Genomic DNA, 21318 nt, shown 5'->3' with positions numbered 1-21318 from the left:
TTATTTATTTGGAAATAAACTACAAAAATGAACATTTACTATTTCGAAAATGAACATTTATTTAGTTATTTGGAATGAACATTTACTATTTTGGAAATGAACATTTATTTATTTATTTGGAAATAAACAATATAGGCGCTTGTAAAAACATAAAAGACCAATGAAGTGGACAATTTCATTATGAACATTAACCATATATTAATTGTGAACAAACAAATAAACAAGAAAGAACAAATAATTCAACAAAAAAGAACAAACAATATAAAAAAGAACATAAAATTCCAGAAAAAAGAACAACCAATACAACAATTTTATGATGAATTTTAAAGCCAACATGAAAGTACAAACAATACAACAAGAAAGAACAAATACTGGTACAAAAGTGAACATTTACTATTTCGAAAATGAACATTTATTTATTTATTTGGAATGAACATTTACTATTTTGGAAATGAACATTTATTTATTTATTTGGAAATAAACTACAAAAATGAACATTTACTATTTCGAAAATGAACATTTATTTATTTATTTGGAATGAACATTTACTATTTTGGAAATGAACATTTATTTATTTATTTGGAAATAAACAATATAGGCGCTTGTAAAAACATAAAAGAGCAATGAAGTGAACAATTTCATTATGAATTTTATAGCCAACATGAAAGAACAAACAATACAACAAGAAAGAACAAACAATAAACAGATAATTATTATGAACAAAAAAATAAACAAGAAAGAACAAATAATTCAACAAAAAAGAACAAACAATATAAAAAAGAACAAACAATACAACAATTATGAACAATTTTATGATGAATTTTAAAGCCAACATGAAAGAACAAACAATACAACAATAAGTTTGATGAATGAATTTAAAAAACAACAAGAAAGAACAAACAGTACAACAAGAAAGAACAAACAATACAAAAAGAAAGAATAAAAGTGTAATCCCCCGTAATTTTATACATTTCATTTATATATTTTAACGTATATTTAATATATTTAAATAAGAATTTACGAATTTTGGAAATAAATAATATAATTAACGTATATTTATTTATTACATTTTAATATTTTCAACGATTTACGAAATTGAAAATGATTTTAGAATTTTAAGTTAAAACGAATTCGAATTACGAAATTCCGTTCGATTGAAATTAGGAAGCAATCCTAACCATTTTGGATTCAACAAACTAAATCTTAATCCTAGCCCAAGTAGTAAAGCCCAAGTTAAATAAACTACCAAGTAAACCCATAACCCTCTCCTTGTTTTTACTTCACGTAAAACTCAAATCCCAAACCCTCCTTATTCCTCCTCCTTCACGTGAAACCAACCTCCTCCCTCTCCTCCTTGCAGCCCCCTCTCCGCCTGCGTCAACCACCATCAACAGCCGCCGCCGCGACCACCCTTCCACCTGCACGCCGCCGTCGGTAACTTCCTCTCCCCTCTGTTTCTTCTTCGATCTCCCTTTCCGTTTATCACTCCTCCTCTCCCCTTAATTGTGGCTTTCATTTTTCGCACAACCACCACCGAGGACCACCAGCATTCGTCACTACGCCCAACCACGCACCACCGTGTGCGGCTCTGCCACCAGCCGTCCTCCGTCGATACCTCTTCCTCTTCCCTTTCGTTTTCTTTTGTTCCCTTTCGTTCCCCTTTCCCTTGTTGTTTATTCATCCTCCTCACTCGTGTTATGTTGTTGCGGCAGCCACCACCGCGCGCACCACCGCCCCATTGCCGCGCGCACCACCGCCCCATTGCCGCCGCGCCGCCGCGCCGCTGAACCACCTCCGGCCAGCCTTCTTTCCTTCTCTCTTTTGGTTATTTCTTAAACCCTAAGTAATTAAATGTTTTAATTATATTTTATCAATTTAATTTATGTTTTGATTGAATAAATTTATGGTTTTTATGATTTAATTACTAATTTTTAGATTATATGTTGTCGAAATTAATTTAATTATTTTCAGATTTGTTAATTACGTTTAAATTAGGGTTTTAATGAAGTTTTATTAACTTAATTCATGTTTCGTGAATATAAATTATAAGTTTTTATGATTAAGTTAGATTTTCAGATTTTACATTATGCTTAATTGATAATTTAATTTTCAGATTACATAGTTGAATTGAAATAAGGAATTTAATTATTAAAGCATGGATTTTTAAGGTTTTAATGTTCTAAAATCATAATAGAATGATTATACATTATTAAAGCTATTATTTTTATGATCTTAAGAATGTTAATTATGTTTTGGAATAGTTGAAATTAGTTATGTTTCTGAAAATTTAAAGTACGATGTTTGCAAAGAGTTTTCAACGAATTTCAATCACTAATTTAATAATTATGATGATAGGAAATCAAAGGTTTAAGTTTTGATATTGGGAAATGTTCTAAATATGTTTAGGATGCATTTAGAATGCTTTGTTATGGTTTCCAATGATTAGGAATTGATTTAGGTACGTTTCTTGATTGTTTTAGGCGGAGAATTCTTTGTGGGCGACTTTTGAAAGTGTTAAAGTGGCCTATCAGTTTGTTTACACAAGGTACGTACATACCTGTGTGCTTGGAACGTGTGCTAATTGTTGAAACCATGTTGAATCTTGTTGTTGAACTTGGTTATGTTGATATTGTTGTTGAACTTGGTGATGTTGATATTATGGACGAACTGGGTTATATTGAATGTGCATGTTTAATACTGTTGGACAAACTTATTGAACTTATTTTGCACTATAAGAACTGTAACATGTTAGTATGGATGTTTGATACAAACATGTTGGTTGGGAACACTAGATTATTCTATATGATTGGGTTGGATCAATTGGTTGTTGTTCCCTTTCTATCTTTTCACTACTTTATAAGGGCGGAGGACCTTGTTTAGTAAGTTGAAACTTTATGCCCATATACAGGGTTGCTCATGGTTAAAGGAAAGGTTGGTTAAGTTGGAATGAGTCTTGATTGATGCTTTTATGATCACTTACTTAATTCCAAGATAAAAACAGTTGTGAACAAATGTGAATTGTCTGTCTTATGTAATGGTTGAGTCATAACGGAATCTCAATTTGTAAGTCATGTAAAGTGAAACTGAATAGCAATAGCTTTAGACTGTGCACGTCTGAAGTGACGGACAAACAGGAGTTGGGGTTCATGGTGGTAGCCCATGGCCTTTTCTGGGACCGGATTGATCACCGTGTCCTATTTTTATTTAAACGTTCCTCGATATCGCAGGTCACTGAGGTTACGGAGTCGCGCCCGTACCTCGTCTTCCTTAGTGAAGACTTCTGGATGGTCAACTCGGTCCATTGTCTATTTCAACTAAAATAATATTATGGTTATTAAGCCTAGCTTAGTCTAGTCAAGTATAATCGTCAATTTATTATGTTTTGTCTGTCTTTCCTTATATTTATTAGTATCATGTTAGGGTTGTTGGTTTGATAGTATCATGCTAGGATTGTTGTTGTTTTAGTATGTAGTACTCAGCTTTGCTGATTACGTGCTTTGTTTGTGTGTGTTGATCATGGCTATGCCTTATTGATCCTGTGATGACCCATCTTTGGTGAGCAGTCTCTAAGGACCAATAAGCGTTGCCCATCTACAGGTTTGAAGATGATGCATCATTGGGATCGGGATTAGAGAGCTTGTAGTTCTATTCGTTTAATTAAGTGATTTAATTTGTTAACTTGGATTTGAAATTTGTCGTACTATTCGTATTTCCTTAATTCAGTTAATTGGTTTGGACCTAATATGTAATAGATTATTTATGAACCTAAAAGTTAGTTTTATGTTTTCCGCTGCAAAATTCTGAATAAGCCGTAACGTTTTCACACGGGCGATAATGCCTTGATAATTCTCTATGTTTTATATTAAAAGGTTATTTTAGAAAAGAGAGAATTGTCGGGGTGTTACAAAGTGGTATCAGAGCTAAGGTTTTATTTTAATAAATTTCTAGGCGCCTAACCATCTAGTTATTCAAAATAAATTTCTTAAAAATCGAGTTTCTACGGATTATAGTGTTCAAAAATTGGTACTTTTTTTTTTGGGGGGCCGATTTCCTTTTATCTTGTTTGAAAGTATACGATATTCCTTATTTACGTTCGAAATCAAATTATTTTTCCAAGTTAAAGTGATACTTTCGACATTTTTATTTTTCTTATTATTTATTATTCAAACAAATAAATAAAAATAATATGAATACAATTTTTTTTTTTTTAAAAAGGAGTTCAATTTTTTTTTAGTTGGTTTAAAAGTTAGAATTCGTTAGTTAGGAAATATAAAATCTTTTTCGAATTAATAACTTTATTTTCGAATTTATTCGCTACGCATTTCCTTAATTCATTTTACTTTATTTATTTTATATTTTTATTTATGTTATTATTCTATGTTATAATTTTCTTATATTATCGTTCTTTTACTTCGTCATTTAAATTATTTCAATGATTTAGTTTATGAGAGATGGGTAGTATAAGAAGGGCATATAAGATAGAATTATATGTGCATTAGTAGCTAGTCAACGCTAGCATTAGAAATTGATTGTCATGTACGTGCGTGTGCTAATTGTTTAAGTGTTACATTTACATGTGCATAAAGAATTGTTTGATTCCACCAAACTTATTGATCATTGAACCTTGTTTATGTTTTGGCTGGAAAATCGTTAGTGAGACCTTGAATTGTCTATTTCAGGAATAAAATGTTTCTTTCCAAGTATACCAACATAGGATCCTTCGAGAAACTTGATATAGAAACCCCTGATATTTACGTGAAGAAAATTGTGTTTGGATGTGAATATTATGCTAAAGTTCATGGGCAACCTATCTTAATGAGAAAGGATATCATAGCAGCCACTATCATTAATTGCTTACCTAACAAATTTCCATACCTAGAACTCAAGGAAAAGTTTAAAGACATGCATTCTGATAATGGAACTCCAAACTTGACTAAGTATGGGACTTGGGATGGTAGATGGAAATATGATTCAGAAATTCTGACCACCATTATTGAGGCGGCAGAAAGTGGGTTTAGAGACGGTAAAATCGTAGGGAGTCATGTTGGAGATGCCGTTACAGAAGAACCTATGGGAATAAGTGTAAATAATGACCTAGAAGAAAATGATGTAGCTGTGGAGAATGAGAATGTAGGTGTTGAGGCAGAGAATCCTAACCTAGTGGCCCATGAGCCAACCATTGAATTTCTAGTGATTCAGATGCATAGCTCGAAAGTGAACAGGAGGTGGCAAGTGAGCCTAATCAAGATAAAGATATGGAAGAAGATGAAGACCCTGGAGAAGAGTTTGATGATTTTGAGATCTAAATTTCACTCCGCAAGTTTCAGGAGCAATGGATAGGCAAGAGGCCACAAATATTTTGAAGTCATAAATAGTTAATTAGCTCTTTTATGTTTTAAAGAATAAGTAGCGAAGCTACAACAGTTTAAAGTTAAAGTTTATTGAAGTTTGAAATGTTCTTTATTATTTTCAAGGATGTAATAAACCTTTATAGAGTTAGCAATAGAAGTTAAAGTATTCATTTCCAGTTTGAGAATTCCATTATTCGCCAACAATAGTTTATGTTTGTGTCATAGAACTTTTATGTTAATTTGAGGACAAGTGCGTTATTATGGTTTAGAAATTGTTATTAACATTCTTTTGAGGAATAGAGTTAGATTATTGATAATCCAAATGATCATGAGTTTATTTTGGGCACCCGAATGGGAATATTATTACTTATTTGTTGTGATTGAACTTCCATTCATTGGTTTTCAAATTGTATGTCCTTGATGGGGATATTTTCTTGAATGAGTGACGATGATTGCTCTATTATTGGTGTACATTCTTGAATAAGTGTTTGTTGATGCGATTTCTATGATCAAATCTAAATTTCTTTCGTAGAGGGGACATATGAGTTATTTTAGGTCGCACACTAGAATGTCAAGCAATAGTGAGTTAGTTGCTACTATTCGCCTTTTGGCGGGAAGACTGGCTGAAGAGAGAACTGAGCGTCCTGATTCTACTGGGGACATGTTTGAGAGACTAACCAAAGTTAAGCCACCATACTTTAAGAAGCAAGCTGATCCTACCTTTTTAGAGAACTGGGTTAGAGAGTTTGAGAAACTGTTTGGGGATGTGAACTGTCTTGAGAACAGGAGAGTGGGTCAAGTTGTACTGTACTTGGAAGATGAGGCTGATTTGTGGTGGAGAGAAAATGGGGTTAGACTTAGCGCTGTTGAGAGATTCAATTGGGCTTCGTTGTTACTGCCTTAAGGAAACTCCTTTAATGAGAAAGCAAAAGGCACAATAATTGATAAACCTCGTGATGGGATTGGCTAAATTTGTACAAGGCTAAGATAGACGTACTGTGAAATTCAGAAAGTAAATTTAAGGAACCATATTGGAAGATTGACCTCGTATAGATGTTTTGAGAAGTCCAAAAACCTTTAGTTTTTTCTGTAATGCAAGTGAGGACTTGATGAATAAGGAGTGTGAACTATTTTTCTGCAGTGTGTTAGAAGTGGGTAAAGAAGTTGGAGTGGAAATCAAGGATGTTGCCATTGTGAGTGGATTCATTGATGTGTTTCCGAGTGAAATTGCAAGTATGTTACCTGTTGGAGCCTTTGAGTTCACTATAAACTTAGTTCCTGGAACGACACCTATAACTAAAGCACCATATAGAATGACACCTCTCAAAATGAGCAAATTAAGACACAATTGCAAGAGTTGTTTTGTTAAGGGGCATATTAGGCCTAGTGCATCACCGTGGGGAGATCCTGTGTTGTTTGTTAAGGAGAAAGATAAGAGTATGGAATTATGCATCGATTTTAGGCAGCTAAACACCATCAAGAACAAGTACCCTTTGCCTAGGATAGATGACATATTGGATCAATTGAATTAGGCGAGTGTGTTCTCGAAGACTGAGTTGTGTTTGAAGTATCACCAATTAAGGATAGCTGATAAGGGCCTAAGACCTCATTAGGACTCGTTATTGTCATTATGGGTTTAGAATAATGTCTTTTGGGTTAAGCAATGCACCTGCCATAATTATGGATTTGATGAATAAGATTTTCCACGAATTCCGAATTAAGTTCGTTATTATATTGATGATATCCTGATTTATCCAAGGAATGAGAAAGAGCATGACAAACACTTGAGGATTGTTTTGGAGACTCTTAGAAAGAATCTAGTGTTATGTGAATGAAGTATACAAATCTTGAAGTCACGTGTGTATAAGTGACACCGACGGAAAAGTGAAGACTAAATTGATTAAAAACTACGTTACTTAAGGGAATAAAATTAAGAGAAGATTCGAGTGGTCCAGGATCGTTAGAAATCATTTGTTGTCTTGAAAAGATGGGAAATATACGAATTGGTGAAAGAGCTAAGAGTTAATCCCAAGAGTTATACATCCATGAAAGACGTGATGAGGTTCGGTAAAAAAAAAAAAAAAAAAAAAGTGAGCAGAAAGCGTTTCTGTAGATCCTACTAAGATTCAAGTTGTGACTGAGTGACCTACTCCAAAGAACGTGTCCGATATTTGAAGTTCTCTAAGCCTAGACGACTATTATAGGAAGTTGTGAAAGACTTTTCGAAGAAAGCAAAACCAATGACCAACTTGTTGAAAAAAGAATCGAAATTCAAGTGAAGTGAGAAATGTGAAAAAGCTTTCTAGGTTTTAAAGGAGCGTGTAACCTTCGCACCTGTTGTCGCATCAATTGAAACCTTATAAGGCTAATTACCCTACCCATGACCTAAAGCTAACTGCTATTGTGTTATCTGTGAATATTTGGAGACATTACCTTTATAGGGAAACATGTAAGATCCTTGCCGAGCACAAAAGTTTGAAATTTTGGCAGTAAGGTCCAGTTGAATCTTGGGGACGACATTGAAAATGAGTATTGCTTTCCACCCTGCAACCGATGGTCAGCCTGAGAGGACTAACCAAACCATGGAAGATATGTTGAGAGCCTGTGCTATTGACTTTAAAGGGCAGTTGCTAAACCATCTAGATTTGATTGAATTTTCGCGCAACAATAGTTACCATGCGAGAATTAAGATTACACCTTTTAAGGCGTTGTATGGAAAGAATTGTAGGAGTCCTACTTGCTGGAATGATTTTAGGGGAAATATTGTATTGGGGATAGAATTCCCTGAAATGAGTTACGGGGGCGTAACTCGTTTTCTTTAAGAGGGGTAGAATGCGATAGAAATTCGCGCTTTTTACCTATTTTTATAGCAATTTTATGCATTTTACGCTCATTTTTAGCAACTTATACATGTTGATGCAAAGTAAATAGATTCTCCGCATAAGAAAAAGGTGTTCATGAATAACACAAGCAACTTTAAGTTGGCAAAAGAGTACACAAGAGTGGCACAAAGTACTTCTACAATAAGAATAAGTTGAAAAGTTTGGAAAGATATGTGAATTTTCGTGTCAAGTTTCGGGACGAAACTTCTTTTAAGAGGGGTAGATTGTAATCCCCCGTAATTTTATACATTTCATTTATATATTTTAACGTATATTTAATATATTTAAATAAGAATTTACGAATTTTGGAAATAAATAATATAATTAACGTATATTTATTTATTACATTTTAATATTTTCAACGATTTACGAAATTGAAAATGATTTTAGAATTTTAAGTTAAAACGAATTCGAATTACGAAATTCCGTTCGATTGAAATTAGGAAGCAATCCTAACCATTTTGGATTCAACAAACTAAATCTTAATCCTAGCCCAAGTAGTAAAGCCCAAGTTAAATAAACTACCAAGTAAACCCATAACCCTCTCCTTGTTTTTACTTCACGTAAAACTCAAATCCCAAACCCTCCTTATTCCTCCTCCTTCACGTGAAACCAACCTCCTCCCTCTCCTCCTTGCAGCCCCCTCTCCGCCTGCGTCAACCACCATCAACAGCCGCCGCCGCGACCACCCTTCCACCTGCACGCCGCCGTCGGTAACTTCCTCTCCCCTCTGTTTCTTCTTCGATCTCCCTTTCCGTTTATCACTCCTCCTCTCCCCTTAATTGTGGCTTTCATTTTTCGCACAACCACCACCGAGGACCACCAGCATTCGTCACTACGCCCAACCACGCACCACCGTGTGCGGCTCTGCCACCAGCCGTCCTCCGTCGATACCTCTTCCTCTTCCCTTTCGTTTTCTTTTGTTCCCTTTCGTTCCCCTTTCCCTTGTTGTTTATTCATCCTCCTCACTCGTGTTATGTTGTTGCGGCAGCCACCACCGCGCGCACCACCGCCCCATTGCCGCGCGCACCACCGCCCCATTGCCGCCGCGCCGCCGCGCCGCTGAACCACCTCCGGCCAGCCTTCTTTCCTTCTCTCTTTTGGTTATTTCTTAAACCCTAAGTAATTAAATGTTTTAATTATATTTTATCAATTTAATTTATGTTTTGATTGAATAAATTTATGGTTTTTATGATTTAATTACTAATTTTTAGATTATATGTTGTCGAAATTAATTTAATTATTTTCAGATTTGTTAATTACGTTTAAATTAGGGTTTTAATGAAGTTTTATTAACTTAATTCATGTTTCGTGAATATAAATTATAAGTTTTTATGATTAAGTTAGATTTTCAGATTTTACATTATGCTTAATTGATAATTTAATTTTCAGATTACATAGTTGAATTGAAATAAGGAATTTAATTATTAAAGCATGGATTTTTAAGGTTTTAATGTTCTAAAATCATAATAGAATGATTATACATTATTAAAGCTATTATTTTTATGATCTTAAGAATGTTAATTATGTTTTGGAATAGTTGAAATTAGTTATGTTTCTGAAAATTTAAAGTACGATGTTTGCAAAGAGTTTTCAACGAATTTCAATCACTAATTTAATAATTATGATGATAGGAAATCAAAGGTTTAAGTTTTGATATTGGGAAATGTTCTAAATATGTTTAGGATGCATTTAGAATGCTTTGTTATGGTTTCCAATGATTAGGAATTGATTTAGGTACGTTTCTTGATTGTTTTAGGCGGAGAATTCTTTGTGGGCGACTTTTGAAAGTGTTAAAGTGGCCTATCAGTTTGTTTACACAAGGTACGTACATACCTGTGTGCTTGGAACGTGTGCTAATTGTTGAAACCATGTTGAATCTTGTTGTTGAACTTGGTTATGTTGATATTGTTGTTGAACTTGGTGATGTTGATATTATGGACGAACTGGGTTATATTGAATGTGCATGTTTAATACTGTTGGACAAACTTATTGAACTTATTTTGCACTATAAGAACTGTAACATGTTAGTATGGATGTTTGATACAAACATGTTGGTTGGGAACACTAGATTATTCTATATGATTGGGTTGGATCAATTGGTTGTTGTTCCCTTTCTATCTTTTCACTACTTTATAAGGGCGGAGGACCTTGTTTAGTAAGTTGAAACTTTATGCCCATATACAGGGTTGCTCATGGTTAAAGGAAAGGTTGGTTAAGTTGGAATGAGTCTTGATTGATGCTTTTATGATCACTTACTTAATTCCAAGATAAAAACAGTTGTGAACAAATGTGAATTGTCTGTCTTATGTAATGGTTGAGTCATAACGGAATCTCAATTTGTAAGTCATGTAAAGTGAAACTGAATAGCAATAGCTTTAGACTGTGCACGTCTGAAGTGACGGACAAACAGGAGTTGGGGTTCATGGTGGTAGCCCATGGCCTTTTCTGGGACCGGATTGATCACCGTGTCCTATTTTTATTTAAACGTTCCTCGATATCGCAGGTCACTGAGGTTACGGAGTCGCGCCCGTACCTCGTCTTCCTTAGTGAAGACTTCTGGATGGTCAACTCGGTCCATTGTCTATTTCAACTAAAATAATATTATGGTTATTAAGCCTAGCTTAGTCTAGTCAAGTATAATCGTCAATTTATTATGTTTTGTCTGTCTTTCCTTATATTTATTAGTATCATGTTAGGGTTGTTGGTTTGATAGTATCATGCTAGGATTGTTGTTGTTTTAGTATGTAGTACTCAGCTTTGCTGATTACGTGCTTTGTTTGTGTGTGTTGATCATGGCTATGCCTTATTGATCCTGTGATGACCCATCTTTGGTGAGCAGTCTCTAAGGACCAATAAGCGTTGCCCATCTACAGGTTTGAAGATGATGCATCATTGGGATCGGGATTAGAGAGCTTGTAGTTCTATTCGTTTAATTAAGTGATTTAATTTGTTAACTTGGATTTGAAATTTGTCGTACTATTCGTATTTCCTTAATTCAGTTAATTGGTTTGGACCTAATATGTAATAGATTATTTATGAACCTAAAAGTTAGTTTTATGTTTTCCGCTGCAAAATTCTGAATAAGCCGTAACGTTTTCACACGGGCGATAATGCCTTGATAATTCTCTATGTTTTATATTAAAAGGTTATTTTAGAAAAGAGAGAATTGTCGGGGTGTTACAAAAAGATTAATGAAGAGTTTAATTATGAACATTAACCATATGATTATTATAAACAAACAAATAAACAAGAAAGAACAAACAATATAAAAAAAACATAAAATTCCAGAAGAAAGAACAAAAAATACAACAATTATGAAAATTTGATGATGAATTTAAAAAACAACATGAAAGAACAAACAGTACAACAAAAATGAACAAACAGTACAACAAGAAAGAACAAACAGTACAATAAGAATGAACAAACAGTACAATAAAAAAAGAACAAACAGTCGACAAGAATGAACAAACAATACGAGCGCAACGTTTTTGAGGGGTACAGCCAGAGTTGGCTGTATCCGGATACAGCAGTTAGCAATTGCACTACTACCTTCTACCCTTGGTAATTCTTTTAACAAGGATTGGGCTTTACATTATAAGAATGAAAACGGGTCAACATTATGAGAGTTTGAACTTTGTTTACACAAACAATGGGTCAACATTTTAATGCCTCTATTCAATTAGGGTTCGTCTCAAGTCCATTATGAAAATAAAATTTGTGTTTTGGATTTGAATCAAAATCCAATACGAATTTCCATCAAGCTAAGTGCTATACTACTTATCCAATTCAAAACTCATTTAATTAATTTATTTTTTTCCCATATATCTAAGATGTCTACCGCTGCTAATGCCTAATGGTGACAAATATTTTCATCCCGCGTGCTTCTTAAAGGTTGATAAAAGACAAAGTGAGCAACTGCTATGCTAAGACCAACTTAGTTGAGTAGATTTGATTAATGAATAGGTTAACCGTTAACTCATGGTGTATAATCGGTATTGGACATGGTGTTTAGGGGACTTACAATTTTTTGGTCCTTATGATAGGCTAACAACCGTGTAAAAGAAGATACATGAAGTATATGATTTTCTAAAAATAAGTAACATTCGCATTCGTTACTTTTGTTTCTCTATCTCAAATTCCCTTATTGGTCTTCTGGTCCTTTTCATTGATCACACTCGCGCCAACTCGGTTTGACCCAACCCGCTCAATAACCAGAAGTAAGCCACAAATAATAAATTACTTCATAATACGAAATACATAAGATCCAAATCACATTTATTTACTTTCTTCAAATCTCTTATGCGTTGTTCTGTTCGACTTATTTTGACTTATTTCAGACAAAATAAGTTCAGTTAAGTTCAGATAATATAAGTTCAACAAAAATAAGTTTTTTTCAGACATTATCATACACAAATAAGTTTATTTAAGACAAAATAAGTTTTTTCAGATTAAATAAGTTCAAATAAGTTCAGATAAGTTCAGATAATATATGTTCAGTCAAAATAAGTCCAATAAAACGGAGCCTTACTGTATGATTTTTTTTTTTTTTTGGGTGACGTATGATTTGCTTTTTTGGAAAAGAAAATTTAAACTTTTTTTATTCACGTCCCAAATAATCTGAAAATAAATAATTGAAACCCCCAATTTCAAATAACAAAAATAAATTAAGAAGAAAAAAATAGAATCCAAGAATGTGAGAAATAAAAATTTGAAAATAATAAAATAATAAGAAAAAAGGTGGAGAAAAAATCGGAGATTGTGGGAGAATGTGGGACAAGTCGGACAAAGCCCTTAACCCCCATAAACAACCCTTTAACCGCCACTTTCCCCATTTCTCTTCCCCCTAACCTTTACATTTAACAACATTTTTCACTTTCCAACATTTTTACACTTTCCAAACATTTTACACCCAAATCCAAAACATACGCACAAAAATATAGTGAGATAAAAACTTAAATGGAGGAGTTTAGTAATAATAATGGCACTATTAATAATGGAAAGATGAGCAAGAAATATTATTACTATAACAAGAATAATAGTAATGGTAATGTTACTGTTACTGTTGGAGGAAGTGCAAATTATATAAAGAAAGGGCCATGGAAATGCGAAGAAGATCAAGTATTGATTAACCATGTTAACAAGTATGGCCCTCGTGACTGGAGCTCCATTCGATCCAAAGGTCTTCTTTATCGTACTGGCAAGTCTTGTCGTCTTCGTTGGGTTAATAAACTTCGTCCCAATTTGAAAAGGTACGTTTCTTTCTTCCTTTTTCGTCCCAAAAATTAAAAATCAGTTGTTTCATATTACACTCCATTTTACAAACTTCTTTTTGTACAAGTGTTTTGTTAAATTAGTTTGAATTGTTGTTTCCTTGGATAAAAAGTAAGAATAATGGATTTTTGTTGTAGTGAAATGGTAATTATTTCAGAAAATGGTAAGTTTGTTTTAAGTACTTTTCACCCACTTCATATCCAAATCCCACCCCCAATCTTTTTTTTTTTTTAATTTTATTTTTATTGATAGTGATTGTAATTTTGTTTCTAAAATGAGTAAATTACAATGGGTTTTTAATAATTTGTGATTAAATATGTGATTTTTTTTTTTTGGGTTAAAAAAAGTGGATGCAAGTTTACGGCAGAAGAAGAGAGGGTGGTGATAGAATTGCAGGCGCAAATAGGGAATAAATGGGCAAGAATAGCAACACATTTGTCAGGAAGAACTGATAATGATGTCAAGAATTTCTGGAGTAGCAGGCAAAAGAGATTGGCTAGGATTTTGCACTCTCAATCTCCTCCTCGTCCTAACAAAAAGCACAAATCTTCTGCTTCTACTTCTACTTCTACTTTTACTTCTAAGGATCGTGCTCATTTTCTGGAGGTAATTTACATGACTAATTAACTCTACATTGGTAGAGTACGGAATCAATAGTCACATATGTTAGGCTGGTTTTTTAGAAACTTGCTTTTTTTCCGAATATACCCATGATTTTTTATTAGATTTCTTGATATGCTCTTGCAATATTACTCGTGTGTTAAAAAGGTTTTTTCGTAAATTATGTATTTGTTATCGTTATTTATAAATATTTTTTGGATTATGTAGCAAATTTAGACAAAAGGGGTGTTTTTTATTGTAAGTCATACTTTCGTATATGAATTTTATTTTTATTTTTATGGTGTACTTTTTTGTCATATCGGTTCATATATATAGTTAGTTTTTTTTTTTGTTTTTTTTTGTTTTGGTAGTAGGTTCATATATATATAGTTGACTTATTTGTTTTTGGTCTTAATCCTTAGGCCACCAAGAATTCTTCAATGGAGGGAGAGACATCATCTAAAGCTCAATCTGTGAACTCATCCTCCAACAGCAGTGCAGACAAAAACAACATGGAAATGATACCGTTTACAGGTTCAGTCGACCACGGTTATCCATGTTTTGAAGAGAGCAACGTTGCTTATCTGGAACCAATTCCCTTAAACACATACTACAACAACATGGACTTGCAACTACTTGAACCGCCTTCTTTCCCCACCATTCCCCACCTCCAAACAGACCTAATTCCATTCCCCCCAGAAACACAGGAGCTCATCGATAGGCTCGATTCGAGCTTTTTTTCACCCTTTGGATGCACAGGTGAACCTGCACTCGTCGATGATGGTATCAGCTTTTATTCATGTTTTGATGGAGATGCAATCAGTGGTGAAACAAGAGTTAAGAGGGAGAATTACAACAATGCAACACCTGACAGCTTTTTCGACGACTTCCCTTCAGACGTGTTTGATGAGATTGAGCCCTTACCTAGCCCTTCTGGCTGGTAAATTAGGATTAACTGGTCAATTAACCTGTAGTAGCTCTGTAGCTTATGTTCTGACTTAACTTACCAGGCTTCTGTAATCTGTAGTTCTGATTGTTTAACTATCTTTGACTCGAAGACGCTTTTGACTTTAAATCTTGTACTCTGATTCATCTATTTTGGTGTCAGACATTTGCATCTGATTTATAGAGTCTCATCATCAGTTCAGATGATTTTGAAGAATCCAATTCAACTAAAATAAATGTATGGACAGAGAAGAAAGAAGATGAAATGAAACTATGCTCGTTTTCTTCAAATCTATAAGTTTCAATGTTTCGGTCAATGATGCTACAGGCTAACATCATCCTGTAATATGACAATGAGCAACTCTAAGCCTAATGTATACCGGCCAGAAGACTGGATATTGAGGCATGTATATAGCTGCAAACAATTATTAAGAAATCAAAGCACCCTTCTGGGTCTCAAAATGTAGAGGTTATACACCATCAGCAAAGCTGTTTGCTGCATTGAACCCGATACCGGTTGCGTGTGGAACAGTGAGTAACTGAAAGCTTTCAGCATTGACTGCCCCGCTTTCTCCAAAGGTGATGTGCCTTTTTGCATGTGAGTAAGCACAATAGTTTACTTCATAAACAGTTACATATTTCTTGAAGGTTGAAACTGAAGTTCCAACGCCTTCCCCTGCGTATCAGCATAATATTTGTCAATTTCAGAAATAAGGGAGAGTACATAAACAAGTCCCAGAAGATTATTACAACTCAGTTCAATATTAGTATAAAACATCTTCTGGTCCAATTATTATACCATTTTGCATTAGAATTTTGTTCAAATAAATTGCCTATTTCTACGATACGTTGACAATTTGCACTTTACATTACCATATTGTCCTCCACAAAAGTATAACCTTGAAAGGTATGCCACTTAGGAGTTGCAGAATTCAGTAAAAAAAAACATGTCAAGTAATAAAGCTTACCGTGTGTAACCAGCAATAAGTTTTCTCTAGGGTATTTATCTGCGAGCGCCTGAATGATATGCTCATATCTGTTCCTTGAACCCAAAACAGTCTCTTCCCACCGCGGCATCTATATTTGCTCCAAAACATGATTCAAGTAAGAACAAGATGATGTGTATCCACAGATTCCATACTATATACATTTTGGTTTATCATTCCCAAGTCACAACTCCCAAGTAAAGAAAGATGGTACAATTACCTCTTGGTAAATCCTTTCAACAGAATGATCTACAGTTCCAGCAGGTAGCATAGCTTCAAGCTCGGAGATATTGAAACGAAAATCACCATCTTTAGGTGCATATTCAGGTCTTATGGCCTCCCTACTCAACATCTCACACAACCCATACTCAATAGAAACCTGTAAGGCAGTTGAAGAAAATTATGCACTTGGATCAAATCCATGAGTCAAAATATTTACAACTTATGATCAATTTTACAATTAAACGCTTAAGTAGTTGAACTGAAAGCAGGTTCATCTGCCCTGAACTCGAACACAATCACAATGAGGCACCCACCCATACAAATCTCAATCTCAATCTCAATCTAGATGAAGGCGCCATCCAATGAAGGCAATCATTATACGAAGTATAATATATTAAGCAATCTATAAGTTGTCACCCAAGCATACTAGGCAACAGAGGAAACATGTCTTTTTGATACTAGAACCACTTTCTAACCAACATCTAAACATCAACTCATACCTCAGAAAATTTAGAACCTAAGTAACACCAAGGACAGCACACCAGGATTTTCATGATTGTCAACACAAGCAATTCCGTGAAATCCGCCTTGCCTTTCAATTGACTAAAACATATACTCTGCATATAACTAAGTTATAATGGTGCTGAAAATTGTAATGATAATCAAATAGATGATAATGAGAACTGAAAAGGGGAAAGGAGTAAGAGGAACGAACAAAGGAAATTCCAAGGCAGTAGCCAGATGAGCCGTCATGCCCAGAGAAAGCTGTCAGGCTAGCAGAAATGGCTGGTGCAGCTAGATAAATATCTTAGAAATTTTGGGGAAAAGATGATAATCGTTACAGGTCATGAAGGTGAGAGGAAAGAAAGAAAGAAAGAAAGAGCGAGAATGAAATATGTTCTTGATTTATGTCTGAGATGACCAAATTCACGCAAACCTCTTTGGTCTGTACTCTGTTTATACCCACAACACTGAAACTAACCAATGCCACAAGCAGAGAATAACAGGCGCCAGAGCCATGTACTAACTACACGATACCCCAATATTCCATAACAGGCTTTTGTCGGGACTCAGGAGTACCAGTCAGACTCTGCACTTCTGCAGTAACTGGTGATAATCTTGAACAACTTCAAGAGAAGAGGAAGGTGATGGACTAGAGCAAGTTTCTTCGCAATCCTAATCTATCAAGTTTCCACTAAAGATAAAACCAAAGAAGTGCTCCAAATCAGAAATGAGGCAATACAAAATCACAACATTTGAGGTACATGTTGTCAGTATCATACGTTATTCAAGTGATATGTCAACCCATTTTTGCTTCTTTTTGATATCAAAAATTTTGGATTTCTCCTTTGGATGTGTAAAGGTAGAAGTCAGATAGAGAGGCACTCAATTGGAGGCAACAAGATTACAATAGAGGATGTACATTCTCCACGATTAAAGTTCTCTGCCCCTCTTCTCTTCCATTACTTGTTTCTAGCTCTCCCTCCACATAACAACTCCATGTAGTCATGTCCCTACTCACTCTCTTAATCCACCCCCCCCCCCCCTTCCCCCCACACGCACAAAACGGAATCACCTCGGCAAGATTAAAAGCGTTATACCTCCTTGTTTGCAGTTCCTACCCCCCTCACACAAAAGAAATTCCAAATCCGTAATTCCAACGTTCAAACACCATATTAACAGCTATCACCACGACTTTCCCCATCCAAAAAACTTATTGCTCTTTTCTAAACATTTCACAAAGATATCCACATCTTTCGCTACAACAAAACACACTTTGACCAGCACTTCAGTCACTAGGCAACATATACATTCTCCACCTCATTACCTACAAATTGCTCATCTTGATTCACCAAAAAAAAAATCAATCTTGATTCCATTTTCAAAATTCGTGTTCTTACATATGTCCAGACAATTCATAAGCATTCATCAGCTTTCTACCATTATTAGAAGAAAATCAATTATACCTAATTACCCATCATCCAATTCAGCTGCATAATAATAACAATCATTAAACAAAAAACACTCAAACTCATCAAAGTTCAACAATACCCATAATTCAATTCTCCATTTTGATCATCCAGACAATAAAAAGGACGAACACCAATCAAACAGAAACCCACAAACCAAAACTCAAAATGATTAAAAGAATAATATGATCATTAAAGTTATACCTTAACTTTAGTGGGGTCAAATGAATCATCGGAAGAGGAACAAATAGCAGAGATAACCTCAGAAGCAGTCTGAATACATCGAAGGAAAGGAGAAACAAAAACACGGTGGATCGGAAACCCGAGTCGGGTTCGAATCTCGTTACCAACTTTATAAGCTCTGACTTTTCCAGCGTCAATAAGGGGCGGATCCCACGGCCTCTCCGCCGTGGTAATCCACGTTGGAAGAAAGTTGTCCATCCGATCGCCGTGCCTCATCACAAGCATGTTCTGATCAAACCCGCCACCATTTCCGCCACCGACGCCACTAGCATCCACAGAGCTCATTTTCTCTGTGCCAAAATGGGTTTTTGTTTGTGTCAGTTGAAGAGTGGGAAGATTGAAGGGAATTGGGTTGGTTTTTGAAGGAGCAGTTGGAAAGTGACAAGGGAAAGGGAGAAGGAATTTGGGGGAAAGTTTGGGAAGATTGGAAATACTCATTTTTTCTTGGGATTTGGTACACTTATGCTAATTTTTATTTTATTTTTCACAAGATATACTTTAGTACTAATGATATTTTATTTTATTTGATAAGGATGTGACAAGTGGAATTCTTCAATAGTTTATATTTTTTAAATATCTTATAAAATGTTTGGTCCGTTCACGAGATAATAAGATTTATAAAGAGAATGTTCATGGTAAATCGTCCTATTTTAAGAAATTTGATAAGACATACTCTTAGAATACCGAATAAGAAATTTGATAAGGAGAGTGTTCATGGTAAGTCATCCTACTTTAAGTCTATATCTTTTATCGTGGACTCGTGATAATGATTATGATGAGAACTTATAAAGAATGAAACTTGTTTAAATAGTGGAGATGTATTATCATGGATATTGGATATAACTTTACTTGTCAAATTAATATGGAAAATTTGGTAATATTAATCCAACCTTTGGCTGGTTTTCTTTTATTAATCCTACCTACGACATATTTTTTAAAAATCCCACCTTTACTACCCAACGACTTTTATTGGGCTTATGTGACCGGTAACCGATGAAAAAGTCATCGATATGGTGATGATTTGACGGTGATGACTGAATATATCGAGAGAGAGTACTGCCACGTAGGGACATATTACCGCCTACAATAGGTTTATGACATGTTGGGCCCAATAAAAGTCATTGGGTAGTAAATGTGGGATTATTAAAAAATATGTCGTAGGTGGGATTAATAAAAGAAAATCGGCCAAAGGTTGGATTAATATTACCAAAGTTTCCAATTAATATACTCCATAAATTCCTTCTCATTATTGTAATTTGCAACCATAGGCATAACACATTGAAAACCAACGATGATTTTTTTAACTACTTCGTATTATTTGTACTGGAAATATTATTTACTATGAAGACTTACTAGTACTTTGGATCGATTTTCCTAAAAGATGCTAAAGATGGTCAAATTACCTATATGCAACCCTTTAACAACAAATTCTCTACTTATCGTCCACGTCAGCAAGTAAGTTAAGTCTTTTCTTTTTTCATGAGTCAATAGTAATAACCACTTACTCAATTAACAGTTCGGGAAATTTAACCATTTTTTATCGTTATGATGAAAAAGATAAAAAATGGTTCCTCACTACTACGTACTTGAAACTTTAGCCAGTTAACCTAATTGCCATGAAACAATGGTATAAATTTTGTATAAAGTTTGATCCAACTGTCAAGAACTCAAGATGGATTGCAATAGTTGGTATGTTGGTCACCAACTCACCACTCACCAATGGTCTTGGATCACTGTTTTTATTCTAGGAGTATGTCTATTCACATAATCAAATTCCTATGATGTTGATGCATGAATGTACTTCTAGGTCTACATATGTCAAGGTTCTGAAACTTCTAATGAATAATGATCAATGGTGAATGATCATGCGGGGGTAGGTGTATACTATTTATTGGCTCTCTTTTTTTATTCAATTTAATACTCTGTATCATTTATTATGTGTTTGATTTTGTCGAAGAATGTATGTTTGGTGGTTTTGAGGTATGAGTTTAGAAATTGCAATTTTATTAAATAAATTATAACTATGAGATTTACCCATCTTAAACCCACACCTCATACCACAAATATGAGAATCAAACATCCCTAGAATAAGTGAAAATAAATAGAGATAAGGTGAATATAACATGGTTTCATTGCCGTAAAAAAATATGGTTCCACTATGTAAAGATTTGTAGTTTGCTCTTATTTTGGTATTATTCTATTCAATTCAATTCAAAAATAAGTGTACAATTTTATCGCTACAACTTCTGTAACACCCAACGGCCGGTAGCTCGCTGCAGTCTCGTCTTTCATAAATGCATAGGCGATTAGGAAATTCTGATTTGTCGGTGTCACACCAACAATCTCCAAGAAAGGAAATCCATATCTGTTAGTCTTGTACGTCGAATACAAACCAATAACCAGTGGATATGTGCGTAACACCTCCACCATTGCAGGGTGACCTAAGAATGCGCGGCTTATGACTTTACTCGTACGGTCACTGCATGAGACCCAGTTTATGTAGTCGTGCTCTCTGGCTAGATGCAACATCTGCTCAACAACGTTTCTTCCTTCTGAACCTTCTCGTCTCATCTTTTCTTTGAAGTTGTAAATGTGTCTCATGTTGGGATGTTCATCTGGAAACTTGTTTTTAATGGCCACCATAATATTTTTTGGCTTAGCTTGTGCATCGTTCATCTCGCGAACAACTTCCTTTGCACCCTGACTAAGACCACTAACACCACGGTGACCCTCGGGATATACAATCAATGTGTGGTTATGTGTGCCACGATCATGAAGCAACTCAATAACCCAATTATTTTCTTCTACTCGTTGTTGTTCACACTTAATCATAAAACGACAACCA

The 21318-nt window shown here is 34.7% G+C and overlaps 3 protein-coding genes and 2 long non-coding RNA genes across 5 annotated transcripts; 3 read left to right on the top strand and 2 right to left on the bottom strand.

Moving 5' to 3' along the window:
* The first annotated feature begins 1020 nt into the window (after positions 1 to 1020).
* On the top strand, positions 1021 to 3838 carry LOC130467130 (uncharacterized). Its single transcript, XR_008927290.1, has 4 exons — positions 1021 to 1434; positions 1713 to 1824; positions 2481 to 2545; positions 3564 to 3838. It is a non-coding gene; the product is annotated as an uncharacterized lncRNA (long non-coding RNA).
* A 4680-nt stretch (positions 3839 to 8518) lies between these two features.
* Positions 8519 to 11334, top strand: LOC130467129 (uncharacterized). The gene is made up of 4 exons (XR_008927289.1): positions 8519 to 8946; positions 9225 to 9336; positions 9993 to 10057; positions 11076 to 11334. It is a non-coding gene; the product is annotated as an uncharacterized lncRNA (long non-coding RNA).
* Positions 11335 to 13072: 1738 nt separating this feature from the next.
* LOC110802824 (transcription factor DUO1) lies at positions 13073 to 15182 on the top strand. The gene is made up of 3 exons (XM_022008288.2): positions 13073 to 13485; positions 13855 to 14113; positions 14530 to 15182. Exons 1-3 carry the CDS (start codon positions 13193 to 13195, stop codon positions 15049 to 15051), a joined length of 1074 nt encoding a protein of 357 aa, XP_021863980.1. The 5' UTR covers positions 13073 to 13192; the 3' UTR covers positions 15052 to 15182.
* A 131-nt stretch (positions 15183 to 15313) lies between these two features.
* On the bottom strand, positions 15314 to 18950 carry LOC110802808 (uncharacterized). The gene is made up of 4 exons (XM_022008264.2): positions 18435 to 18950; positions 16259 to 16417; positions 16021 to 16129; positions 15314 to 15728 (listed from the first exon to the last, which is right to left on the bottom strand). The coding sequence occupies exons 1-4, from the start codon at positions 18909 to 18911 to the stop codon at positions 15523 to 15525; spliced, it is 951 nt and encodes a 316-aa protein (XP_021863956.1). The 5' UTR covers positions 18912 to 18950; the 3' UTR covers positions 15314 to 15522.
* A 1734-nt stretch (positions 18951 to 20684) lies between these two features.
* LOC110802825 (protein FAR1-RELATED SEQUENCE 5-like) lies at positions 20685 to 21305 on the bottom strand. The gene has a single exon (XM_022008290.2). The coding sequence runs from the start codon at positions 21303 to 21305 to the stop codon at positions 20685 to 20687; it is 621 nt and encodes a 206-aa protein (XP_021863982.2).
* Between the last annotated feature and the right edge of the window lie 13 nt (positions 21306 to 21318).

The sequence above is a fragment of the Spinacia oleracea genome, chromosome 2 (assembly GCF_020520425.1).
Source record: "Spinacia oleracea cultivar Varoflay chromosome 2, BTI_SOV_V1, whole genome shotgun sequence".
NCBI classification, from domain to species: Eukaryota; Viridiplantae; Streptophyta; class Magnoliopsida; order Caryophyllales; family Amaranthaceae; genus Spinacia; species Spinacia oleracea.
This window is presented reverse-complemented; position numbering and strand designations above follow the sequence as displayed.